This window comes from Hippocampus comes, unplaced genomic scaffold (genome assembly GCF_001891065.2).
Source record: "Hippocampus comes isolate QL1 unplaced genomic scaffold, H_comes_QL1_v1.1 scaffold22, whole genome shotgun sequence".
NCBI lineage: Eukaryota > Metazoa > Chordata > Actinopteri > Syngnathiformes > Syngnathidae > Hippocampus > Hippocampus comes.
The window spans coordinates 7933923-7947505 of NW_017806175.1; the positions used below are offsets into that span (position 1 = coordinate 7933923).

A 13583-nucleotide genomic window follows, 5' to 3' on the forward strand; every position below is an offset into this window, starting at 1 on the left:
AATGAAATTGGCCCTTTGCCTTTTTTTTTTTTTTTTTTTTTTTTGCGCAAAGTGAGGAGAACGCCATGTTGGATAACTTGACATTTCTGTCAGATGGAGAAGTGGAGGGGGGCTGAGGGGGCAGCAGATGAGATGATGATATATGAAAAAGGGAGATGAAGGCGATACGAGGCCAGGACGGACTTGGCGCCTGCATCGCGGCGGCCGAGCGGGTCTCGCTCCTCAGCTTCCTGTTTGATCCACCACTTTTTTTCCCATTCCGCCCCCCCCCCCTCACAACTCCTCGCCTCTGATGTGCCGAAGCCTTTCCACCCATCACATCCTCAAAGTTGGCCCTCGTCTTGTGATCTCTCGGCCCTTTCCCTCGCTTACTTGGTGATGTGATTTACCGACGACCCCCCACCCCCTCGCCATCCTCCTCCTCCTCCTCCCCCTCCTCCTCCTCCTTTGCCCCCTCGAGAGGAATCACCCCTTGATATCAATTTAAGTGACACAGGCCAGGGGACGAAATGAAAATCGATTCTCCTTTGCAGCCGATGCTTCTTCTACGTGGCCCGGGGGAAGGAGGGGTCGGTTCTCTAAGCAAGGTCATATCCATCTCTCTTTGAGCGCTCATGACAAGGCGGATCCCAAATCAGTCTTGCACTGACTGGACTGACGAGGCATTAAGGAGACGCGGGGGCGACTACAGAGCCCAATAAAGCACTCCGATAAATGACTTTGCTCCTTTGTGAAAAGCCGCAAAAGCAAAGCACGGGTTTCCCTCCTGCACGGAAAGATTCTCTCACACTGTTTGGATGTGCTAATTTTTTTAAAAATCAAAATAAGCCATTTGCCAACATTTTCTTTTAGTTTGGAAAAACAAGGATCAAACTAGTAAAATAATCCATTTCCCACCAGGTTGGTGACGACAACATCAATAATTATATTTTATTTTATTATTTTTTTTATTATTTATAAAATTCTGTGATATTTTTCTTCACTAAAAACAAACGAAAAATGATAGCGGGCCAAATCCATCAACTCCTAATGTTGCCGTTGACAGTTTGTCAAATTAGACTGAAACAATGTCAGTCTTATAGCTTGTCACAATCCGAGCTAAAACAGGAAGCTGCAAAAAAAAAAAAAAAAAACACCAAAAATGATGAAAAAGACAAGCGGCACAAAAAAGTTGATCAGATCATCAAAGCCAAAGCGCTGTCAAACTTCCCGTGGCGACAAAAGCGCCGACACATCGGGCGGCGGCGCTCGGGTGCAAAGAAACAAAGATGGCGCGAGTCGTCGGAGGGTTACGAGTAAAGCCGAGCGGGGGTGACAAGCGCAAACGTGTCACTTCGACGAGTCGTGATTTATATCAGCGGCTCCTCGGTGGACTTTCAAGTGCCAAAGTCAATTTGAAGAAAAGCACGTCAGCTCGCAGGCAGCCTGTGAAATATTTCAATGGGCTCCCTCCGCCGCTCCGAACTGCCGAACGACACAAGGCAGGTGCAATCATGTCAACGCGCAATTTAGTGTGGCTTCTGACCTGTAGTTATTCCCTCATTTTTATTTATTTAGATATATATATTTTTTTACCTTGAGTTGGATAAATAGCTGTCTGAACATTGTCCTTCAAAGTTCTTAAAGAGATATCACCGCTTTCCCACAAATTCACGTATTCAGCGCCAGCCGTTTTCAAAACAGACTCGATCCCCGCTGCCGGCCGCTTGAGAGCATTTTGACGGATCTTTCAAGAGCCATACGATATTGTGCTCGGCGACAATGGAAGCAAAACTATCAAAATGTTTGAGTGGGAAGAAATTGACAGATGGTGCGGGCCGGTAACGGTGGTTTTAAAAAGTCCGGGTTTCAATAACGGCTAATACTGCCCGTCAACGGGAATGAACGGAAGGGGATCAACAATACGATTGGAAGATTGCAGAGTTGAATTGAGAAGCCGCCTCTTTGGAGTTAATTGCCTCCAATTAATTTTTCCCCCCATTCTTCTCAGAGAGCTGAGCGGGGAGGGGTGAGCAGTTACGCACGGAGGAGGAGGGGGGAGGGCGCATGACGAAAGAGGCACTGCAAACACTAATGTATTTTTGCTCTGTTAAATAAAGTGCATTTTCCGACTGTCGCGAATGATGGGAAATTGTGACTTACTAAGAGGAATTAAAACAGAAGAGGAAGGTTCACACCTATTCATTTATTTGAACTTATACATGCTACATAATTTTCTTGGGAAGTAAAATTGATTGGGTTCAAAATGACATTTTACAGCTGTAAATTTAATACCATGACACCGCGGGATTTTCACTCATGTTCGCGAGACCGTCAGAATCTTATATCGGCCCATGCCTGCAGTATGTGAGACAAACACACCCTCAATTTATAGCCGCATGCTCAGTTCGCACGTGAGATGCCTCAACTTATCCAACTTCCGACACATTGGAATTTTAACGTTAACGTGACATACTGTGATTGACCTCCTGTCCTTTATCCTCTACTCAGAAGCGGTGCTTTTCTCCACTTTAAATCGGAAAATTTTGATTAAAGCACACCACTCCAGCTATGTATAGTATGTTGTACCCAGAGCAACAAAATTTTACTGAATGGACTTGCTGCCACTTTGCACTTCTTTTTCTATGTTATGAACTGCGACCAATCTGTGCATCCGACAACACTGCAGCTCTCCCCGAGCGATTTGGCTTTCATGCGTGAGGTGCACTATAATCTGCACTAAATGAAAAAAATCATATTGTTTGCTTGAAGGCCCATTTTGGGATCCAGGCAGTGCAAAACAAATGTTGCAGAATGCGTCATTTCACACTTGACGGGTGGCGAGAGGCACTTGAGAGATGCCAAGAGGTGCAGACAAGAGATTCAAAAGTAAAAGTGAGGATGAAATATGGGCTATTTTCTTTCATCACGTCCTCATTTATCTCGATAAGCACACGTTAGGAAAACTTGTGCATACTTTTTGCTTTTTCAAGGACACGCCTTTCGCAAATGAGTTCACTCAAATTAATTCACTTTGGATGAAAAAGTCAGGATGAGATCAGAGTTTCGACAGCTTAAAAAAAAAGATCTCACGCATGCAAAACTGAAATATGGAAGCACATTAATAATGAATAGGTTTTAATAAGCCGGCTGAACTTATTAAAACTTAATCAGGAAGTGGTGGGGGTGGGAATAGAAATCGTGACAGGAGTGATTGGCGTTTAAAATTTCAATCACGTTAGCGGCATATAAGACTGGGTTGCCCTTTAATGATTGCGCACCAAATCGCGTTTCTCACTCTTTCTCTCTATTTAATTTGAATTTTTTTGTAGATGGACGAATGTTGCTATCGACTTAGATCACTATGAGCACAAGTCAGGAGGAAGGAGCGAATTAAAAAAAACACGGAATGTTGAAAGTTTAGGTCCAATTCACACTTTAAAAACAAGAGCGACGCCGACGAGCTGACAAAAATAGGTTAGCTAATTTAAGATAGCCTACCAATGCTACGGTTGGAGCGTATTGTGTTGCCCCCAAGGGTGGTCAACGAGAAAGAGTCGCTAGTGTACTTTCTTTGAATAAACAGGATTAAAATAAACACATCCTGGTACATTTATGAGCTGCTCCGGGGCCCCAGGGACTCAACGCACACGCTGGCTAAGCTGAGCTAGCAACCGCTAACCCCACTCATTCGCTGACTCCCACATCACTCACCATGCCACGCCTTTCAAAGCCACACAAATTCAAAGTCACACGTACTAAAGCGCAGATTACTATGAGCACAAGTCAGGAGGAAAGAGCGAATAAAAAAAACAGAATGTTGAAAGTTTAGGACCAGTTCACACTTTAAAAACAAGAGCGACGCCGACGAGCTGACAAAAATAGGTTAGCTAATTTAAGATAGCCTACCAATGCTACGGTTGGAGCGTATTGTGTTGCCCCCAAGGGTGGTCAACGAGAAAGAGTCGCTAGTGTACTTTCTTTGAATAAACAGGATTAAAATAAACACATCCTGGTACATTTATGAGCTGCTCCGAGGCCCAAGGGACTCAACGCACACACTGGCTAAGCTGAGCTAGCAACCGCTAACTCCACATCACTCACCAGGCCACGCCTTTCAAAGCCACACAAATTCAAAGTCACACGTACTAAAGCGTAGAACGTGAGGAAGGCCAGCCCAAACGGACAACATTAATACCTGCACCTCTCAAGCGCATTTTTGTATTGGTACTATACAAAAGTCAATAGAATCGGCCATTTTGAAAATATTCGATAGCTGCAACCCTCAGAGAAAGAATTGGGATGTTCCATGCCACTTTTTTTTCTGAACGATACCAGTACGAGTATTCACATTGCAGTGCTCACGGTTAGCGCTACCACCTACGATAGCTGCCATTTCATTTCATACTATGACAGATAATTCTGAACAAAGATCGCTCTGTCTTTCGAATGCATGTGACGGTTCACCCGTACGTCAAACGCCTCGCAAGGAAGACGTACTCCACGTCTGATTTTTTTTTTTCGTAGAACGTGAGGAAGGCCAGCCCAAACGGACAACATTAATACCTGCACCTCTCAAGCGCATTTTTGTATTGGTACTATACAAAAGTCAATAGAATCGGCCATTTTGAAAATATTCGATAGCTGCAACCCTCAGAGAAAGAATTGGGATGTTCCATGCCACTTTTTTTTCTGAACGATACCAGTACGAGTATTCACATTGCAGTGTTCACGGTTAGCGCTACCACCTACGTTAGCTGCCATTCCATTTCATACTATGACAGATAATTCTGAACAAAGATCGCGCTGTCTTTCGAATGCACATGACGGTTCACTGATATGTCAAAACGGCTCGCAAGGAAGACGTACTCCCTGTCCGATTTTATATTTATAAAAATATATATATATATATTTTTTGCTTTGAGTATCGTGACTAGTATCGGCATCTTTCACGAGTCCTTGATGCCTTGAAATAAGGCCGCTATTGGCCCTTGACTCTCATTTACTCGCCCGTCGCCATTTTAGAATTTGAATAAATACCGCAGTACTGCACATTGGTTCAGTATGTTTGTTTTATTGCTGCACTGGGACTCATAGGGTTCGTGATTAGCTATGAATCCAGTGTCGCCCCTCGTAGAATCCAATTCATATTGTTTCTATTAGTAACTTGGCAGAGGAAAAAAAAAAAACAATCCTCAAGTAGCCAGATATGGTTACAAATGATTAGCATTAATCCATGGGTAAGCAGTGGGCATTTCTTCGGGCTCTCCATCCCTTCCCCCCTATTGAGATTTTTCCAGCAATCTGAAGTGGGAGCGTAACATCAAACAGGGATGCTGATCTCCAACCGGATTTTGTGTGGTGATTAGCCAATATTTATCTTTTCTTTTCACGGGGAGCACACGGCGCATGAACTCGGGCGACTTTCAGAGGCAAAGGATTAATTTGCACGCACTGGAATTAGTGCTAAGATGAAAGAGAGGAAAGTGAGGTCGGTGTGTGTGTGTGCGCACGCGTGCGTGTCGGGGGAGCATCCAAAAACCTCATCTGGAGTCGATGGTTTAATATAAAATACGAGGTGAACCTAAATTGAATTCCGTAAGCCGGAGGAAAAAGTTAACATGAAGGCGGAATTAGCTGGAGGAGCACATAATTAGCCACAAGTTGATGGAACAAAAGCTAAAAAAAAAAAAGCGTGTACATGTAAGGACAGAGTAAACAAGCGAGAAGAACAAAGTCAGCTGAAAACACGCAGCGGGAGCGCGCTCGCCGGCTCCCGCACTTAAATGAGAGCGGCCGGCTGGCTTTGTGTTGGATGGCGGCGGCGCCGACTCTCGCGGGGAGGACGCCGCGCCGTTGTTTATTTGCGTCGCGTTTTATCTGGCGCGCGCAGAAACACGCACACGCTTGCTATCGCTTACTGCTCGTGGCGGGAAGAAACCAAACACTATTTTTGTTACTTTCAAGTACATTTGCCATTTTATGCAAATGGACATAAGGTGTGTTTTTTTTTTTTTTTTTAAGGTCGTCTAACATTTTTGTTCGTCAATTAACAACGCTGGCAAAGCTATGGGAACGCGACGTTGAGATAGCATAAATGCTAAACAAAAAAGAGCTAAAGGCTTAAACAACAACATGCGACAGACATACTGGAAGGTAACTTGAGTGTTTAAAGTGTGAAACTATTTTAAGATTTTTTTGTTGTTTGTTTTAAAAATTGGTAATGCACATTTTTGACAGTAAAGGTCATTTTTTTTGTCAGGATGCTCATCATCACTTTTTTTTAGATAGATACGAGACTTTACTCTGAGTACCCACTGATATTGAGTACTTTTTGGAGTAGAACATTTACATTAACACAATGACAAAAAATTGTGAACAAAGACCTTACTCTTTTTCTGACGCAGATTGATGAGTCACCGATGTGTCAAACTGCAGCAGTATAGCGCCAACTACTGCCCAGGAGGATTTACTCGATGTCAGATTGTGTTTGCCTTAAGTATTGGTGGCGAGTATCGGCAGCTTCCACGATGCTCGATACCTTAAAATGACAGTCGACGACTCCTGGGCAGCGATTTAGTTTTGCACATCGACCGACTTGTTCCAAACAGCAAAACTGCTAACCCACATTAAGTTTTGAGGCTCCACTTCAATGAAACTGAACTGTTCTAGATTTCGTTGAACCACAAAAACATGGCATGATTGTCAAGAAACAACCGGAGTGGCACAAAGAGATGAGACAGGCCCTGTTTACTGACTGCGACCTTGCATTTCAGGAACAGAGACTCCCCACATTTCGTTTTGTGAGGTCCGTATGAAATCATAAATATAGTTAAGTATTATTGTAAAACACAATGAGAGCTAGTTTCCAAACCCCGAACACTGTGTGACAGGCCTTCGAGTCTCTAGTTTTACTTTTAACAGGTTTTTTTTTTGTTTGTTTTGTTTTAAATATCAGCATCTCTGCTTCTACAAACAAGCGCAGCTTACCGTCGCAGTCGCCCAAGTGAGCCACGTTTCCCTGCTCGATGTCTTGTTCAAATGGCAGCCTGTCAAGGAGGAAACAAAAAGAACAAAAGATTAATGATGTGTTAATGTGTTCGGAAATATACTCACAACGTATTTGATACAATTTCTTTGATGCCATTGAATTTGACAAAAATCATCCCAAAACACGCTCTACTCATTACCGTGACTTCAGATTTGTGTTTCGAATCCGACTGAATTCTGAAGGAGAAAAGGCTTCTCAAACACAAGCTTTGTAAAGCATTCATTGTAAATAGATCCTCAAAACAAAACAACAAAAAAAACCAACCAAATAGAGAGAATGAAAATGCCCCCGTGGCTTTATTATGACACTAATAACGAAACACAGCACTAATTGAAAGATCAACGGATACCCGCGGGGAGTTGAATGAAGCGGCTTAATGAGCCGAGTCGCAAAAAACGTCTTGGTCAGCATCTTCGCCGTTGACGTTCGCTATTGATGGGGTGAATCTCAACTCCTGTGTGTGTGTGTCATGCAGTCAATTTTGATGAGTTTCACCATTGACCCAAATTGATCACACTTCGGAGCGGGGGTGGGGGGGGTCCTCGACATGGGTATTTTAATTAAAGCCACTCGAGCGTCTCCCAATAATTTGTTCCGAATATAGAGTGCACAAAAAACAAGCCACTGAATATTTAGAACAGAACAAGGCGGACATATTGGGGATCACATCATCATTTATCGAATAATGTTTGACGAAGGAGCATGTGGTTCGCATATCACAATTGGATGTTTGGCTTGATTTTCTCTTGATTTATTTATTGACGACGCTGGATAATCTCTGCTCCTCCTGCCAAGGAATAATCGAGAAAGACAACTGCTCGTGTTTTCCCGTGGTCATTACACCAAAAAAAAAAAAAAAATGTTGGCGCCACATTTATATTTCAACCCTATTTGTGTTCTCCAGGTGTTCAATTTCGCACCCCGGGCAGCCTTTGGTCTCAAAACAATGTAATATTGATATCCAAATGAATTTTCTCCAGCAGAAAACAAACGCTGCGGTTTTATTAGGATCCCCTCGCTGAAGATTTCTTCATATATCATTCATAGCTGGGCCGCGGGGATTGTACTCGTGGCCTGATAAATAAGATATCACGCAACATCCCTCTCCAAGTTTGGGATGCCGCTACGTCAAAAAAAAACAAAAAAAAAAAACAATAATAATAATATTAAAAATATGATTACATTGTGAGTTGATTCACTCACACCTGAGCCTCTGAAAATTTAGATCTTCAGTCATATTTGTGAGTAACTTGGATTTAGGCAAATAACGGCCGTTCAGAAAGTGATCATCACTGTGACGCTGTCAGAAACACGTTGGATAAAAAGTGAGTCCAACTGCTGACAGCTGCTTCAGATTGATACATTTTGCTGACCTTATTTAGCAACGGGGAAAAACGTACACGAATACAAAGTGACGGCGAGCGCCTTTGAGAAGGTGGATTTTTCCGAGGCCGGTTCAATTGAGTCGGAAGCCCTTGAAGTGCGCCCTGCGTGACTCTCTTCGTCTGTGACATTTTAACAAACTTCTCGGGCGGGCGATAGGAAGCCGAGATGAAATGAGAGCCGACCAAAGGAAAGAAAACACAGCTGCGAAAACAGAGTCAAGTAGTACTCGGTCGCGACGCTGCTGAACACACAAAGGCCGCGAAATTAATTAGGCGGAAAGTCATGGCCAAAAATATCTAATTAGGACTTGAATTGAATATTTCTAAAACACCTGACACTTGTTTACAAGCATAGCAACAAACTAAACAATCGATAAAATTAAAAAAACAAAAAAAGTTCATATGACGAGATGAGCGATTAGTTGACTTCAAGCGTCAAGTGAAGTTGCCTCGTCCGGAAATCGCTTCAAAACCTTTCAACAACCATCGTTTGACTTCAAAAGTTGTGAGATTCAATACAGTGATACCTCTACTTAGGAAATTAATTGGTTCTGGAAGAAATTTTGGAACTAGAAAACTTTGTAAGTCGAGGCACGTTTTCCATGTAAATGCCCTAATTCGTTCCAAGCCCCCCCAAAATTCAGACATAAATGTTTCCTGAAGCATAAAAATGCATCAAAACATGTAACAAATACATGTTACAATCAGATTGTTGCACAATAAATGAGAGTTGTGTATGATGGAAAAAAACAAAGAATAACAATGACGGTCATTTAACTTTTAACTGCGTCCTCATCATTTTTTGCCCTCTTTAGTTCGTGTTCTTGCTCAGAGGTGGTTTTTGCCTGGCGTTTTGTCAAGAACTGATCCGAGGACGTTTACTTTCGTCAGCAACGATCCTTCGAAAATGTCCAAGGCAAACATCAGCATAGTGAGAGATTTCCCGACTGGTGAACACTTTTTGGGGTGATTTACATTTACGTGAAACGATCGGAATGCCTCATGGCCCGAGGGGCGAATGACGAGGACACTGCATAGACATATATCTATCTATCTACACATAGATAGACACATTTAGTAGAAGTCCCTCTTAGCCAATAGAATGCCAGGATGATGCTCTGGAATAGCCAATGGCAGAGCAGCTATGAGTATGTTGCGTTCAGGAAACTCGGAGCTGCGACTAGCAGCCCATACTGTATTTTTTCCCTTTCGTATCTTGAAATTTCTTTCGTGACAAGAGGCAATATTTTCGTGTCGAGACGTTTCGTAACTTGAAAATTTCGTATGAAGAGACGTTGGTAAGTAGAGGTACCACCGTGTTATGACAGGTTGTGTTCCGGCCACGCTTTGCAGAAAAGGGGCTTGCGTCACATCATCCCGCCTGGAGGAATTTCCCTGGAACTGGAAGCAGAATCGATCGGCGAGTGGAGCGGCCTCGTTAAATCAAATCAAAGGACGGCCGACACAAAGGCCTTTTAACGGCCCGCGCGGGTATTCACAGGCCAGCTTTGTGTGTTTTCTTGGCTCTACAATCGGCGATCTCGGAGCTCCTAATTTAATGAGCTGTCTGGTCGAAGCGCAGGAGGGAGACGGCAGCGCAGGTGAGAGCGCGCCTTACACCGCTAAGTGAAAGAAGCGGCGGTCTCATGCGGTGCTAGCAAGAGACATCTTGAACCAATAGCGGGACTGACAAGCCACTTAGACAGCACAGCTGTTCCTCTGAAAACAGGAATTCCAAACCATCTTACGAAAAAAACGCAATCGCAGTTGCGACGCCGGGAGATAAACTCGAAGCTCTCCCGTGCGTCACTGTCGGTCTGGTTTCCTTCAAGCGAGCGCGCCTAGCATCCATTTTGGAATGATGGCCAAAAAGTTCAACCTTGGTTTCACCTGGATCAGAACACACTTCATTTTTATGCTCTGCTTGTATGCGTTGCTGCTCATTGTACGTTCAAGGCGCAGTTGTTTGAAGGTTTATAACCACCAGAACATTGATGCTAATTTCTTACAGCCCGTCTATGGCGTTTCGCATTCCACGTTAGCATAAAGCTAGCAAAAAGTTCACGGTCAGTGGAGAAGAACGCAAGCTTGAGGAGTTCTGTTACCTGGTTGCGGGGCGAAGAAAAGAGCAGGTGCTTCCTCTGGTCCAGCCGCAGTATGGGTCCCTGGAGGCGATGCAGTTCCTACGCGGGGAAACCGAACGTCACACTTGCACCCAGAATCGGATCGCAAGAACGGAAAGCGTGCCTCTTTTGGGTTCATTATCCTTTTCCGAGCAAGAAATGAATTTGGGGGATGGATTTCCTGCGTGCGTGGGAATTTCCAAAGGACTTTCCAGCTGCGTGAATAGCCACCTGTAGCACTCGTTTGGAATGCAAACGGTTGGTAATGCAGTTTGAGATTTTGAAGTGGAGATTTGGACATGCATGCTCATTGTTTATGCAAACAACTGTCATGAAATAAAAGTACTCTTCAATTCGGGAAAAATCACATTTATTGTTCTATTTTTATACCATCTATTATAACTTTCGGTTTCACCGCGGCGATTTGATTGGAAGTGCGAGGGCGCGTGTGCAAATCTGTGCTCGCGCGTGTGGAAAAGCAGCGGTCGACTCACTTGATGCAGCGCGAGTAAAGCTGGCAGCGTGCCACGGGCACTCGCGCCACGCAGGAGGGGAAGGCCAAGATGAGCGTGTGACTCGCTCGATCCAGAGTCAGAGACAACAGCTGCCTGGCCTGCGGAGAGTCACCGGCGCACCTGCAACAAGGAAACACACGCAGGCCCCCACAAAAAAAAAACGTTTACGGATCAATAAAAAAATGAGATGCAGTTAGTTAAATTGTGTGAAGATTTTTTTGAAGAGACATTTTGCTACGTTCATAAACCAGGATATCTTCACGAACTAGATTTCCGACGACGTCTATGCACGTATGGAGACATTTTGAATCGAAAAGTAAGAAGAGGGCGGGATCATTGAAAATGTGTCAAAATAGAGAGAAAGAAAGAAAATATCAACGAATATATATTTTTTGAATCGAGTCTTACACTGCTACTTTCTTGTCTGATTTGCAGCCAAAATTGACGCGTTAAAAGAAAAACAAAAATCCCTTTTACTCCAAATTTGGCTTGGGTACAAATAAGTTCGACTCTGTTTCCGAACGACGCTTTTCTTTGTTCTAAACCGAACATAGACACCGACGACATCCAATTCTGTGGCTTTTTGTGCGTGTTTATACGTCCTATTCTCGATGATTGTGATTGCATGTCAAAGAAAAAAACTTCAATCAATTTTGCCCTCCAGGGTGACAATTAAAGGCCCCTCTTCCGCGTCTTTTTGTAAACATCTTTTATCTTCATTGATCTCTTTCTGGGGGTGGACATCAAAACCAGATGGCACCCATTTAACTCCAGACAGAATTTGTGCAACTCGATCGGTGTGATGAGACAAAAAAAAAAAAAAAATGGCGGCATGATCAAAAAAGATATTCCTTGACTTTGCTTTTAAATGTCTTCAGTTCTTCTCTTTGTGTGTCCTTTTTCATTGATTTTGTTTGTTAATGCCTTCAAATGTTTGTATGTTGAATGGTGTGAAGCACATTGAGTTAGCTGGTGCATGAAATCTCAATAGTGCCACCTCGCCTCGCATTAAACTGTTGTATCGGACCAACATTTTTTTTTTCCCCACACTTGACGGCAAAGGCTTGCTGGCTTCAGTCTTACTTTTCAGGGTTGAAGCCCTCCAGTTCCTCCAGGAAGATGTTGCTGCTGGTGACCGTGTTGTCCTGGTTGGGCATGATGAGAAACTTGAGGACGGTCCCCCGGCTGGAGCCCAAGAACAGAACCGTGCGGTTCCTGTACGGTCCGGCCTCCGAGTCCACCACAATCTTATTCAGTTGGTACCTGTGCACAGTGTGGAGGAAAAACAACACCTTTGGGATCATTTTTTTTTTCGACAAGAAATCAAATAAGACAACATGCAACGGGACTGGAATGGAATGAATTTGAAATGCCGATGAGATTTGCGTTGTGCGCTAATTAGGTTTGACGTCGGGGCGTTAATTACACAAAGAAAACAAAAGAAGAGCGCAACTGGACTGCGGCGGTCATGTTGTGGCCAAAGCTTCATTGTGCCCTTTTTATCTGGTGCCCAGTAATCCCCTCGTGGATGAGTGACAGTGTGAATGCTCGCAACAGATGACGGAAAGCGTCCCACGGAACAACCTGAGTCCATTACTTCCGACAGCTCCATTACTTTCAACGCCGCCTGGCCCGATTTCTACGGCTTAATCCTTTTATGCGGTGAGGGAAACATAATTGTTTACGAGATTATGGATTGTGTTTAGACGTGGAAAAGCGGGAATGCAAAATTTTACTGCCGCGCGTACGTCACCGGCGGGGAGATGAAGTACCAAGTGTAGACGGCCACCATTTATTTATTCAATCGTCCTATTGTTTATGTGCCATTAAAAAAAAAATAAATAAAAAACTAAAAAAATAAATTTTAAACAAGCACGTTATTCCTCCGAGGCAATCGTAAGTTAGGCGCAGCCACTCGCCGTTAAAGTCCCGGTAAAGTGAAAATAAACATCTCAGTTTGACACACCACATCCTACAAAATTTTCATTACGAATAAATAAATAAATAAATCGGCGTGTACGGTACATAAAATGAGGCTTCACTTGTCAAGCGTCCTGCCTGACCTGGGAAAAAAAAATGGATGCCACCTGTAACCGATGTTTGAATGCAAAAATATATCCGCATCTAGCCTTCAGTGGCGTGATCACATCCGACCGCTGCACCATTGGGCTTTTCCATGCCGTGACAACGAGGCACTCCGAAGAGGCTACGACCTGAAGCCCTAATTCATGCAAGGCGAGGCAAAGTGGCTTATTTATAGGGCACATTTCATACCCAAAGACATTTAAAGGCAAAGGAAAGAAACAAAAGTAACTTACTACTTTTGTAGATTACTTTACAAACCCAAAGTGCAAGAACAGGATTTTAAAAGGCTTTGAAAGATTTTAATCATGGGTCGGCAGCTTATTCCATTTTTGTGCAGCATATCAGGAATTTGCTACTTCACCACGTTTGCTTCCAACTATGGGCTCTGAACTTTACTTATAACACTAACCTTAAAAAAAAATTTTAAAAAAGACTCTCCATAACT

The 13583-nt window shown here is 43.4% G+C and overlaps 1 protein-coding gene across 1 annotated transcript in view; it reads right to left on the reverse strand.

The window, feature by feature from the left end:
* Positions 1-13583, reverse strand: part of sema6bb (sema domain, transmembrane domain (TM), and cytoplasmic domain, (semaphorin) 6Bb) — a 96847-nt gene that overhangs the window by 23124 nt on the left and 60140 nt on the right. The window contains 4 exon segments of the mRNA XM_019896724.1: positions 6970-7028; positions 10521-10598; positions 11033-11173; positions 12137-12316. Of these exon segments, the coding sequence (XP_019752283.1) occupies positions 6970-7028; positions 10521-10598; positions 11033-11173; positions 12137-12316 (458 nt within the window).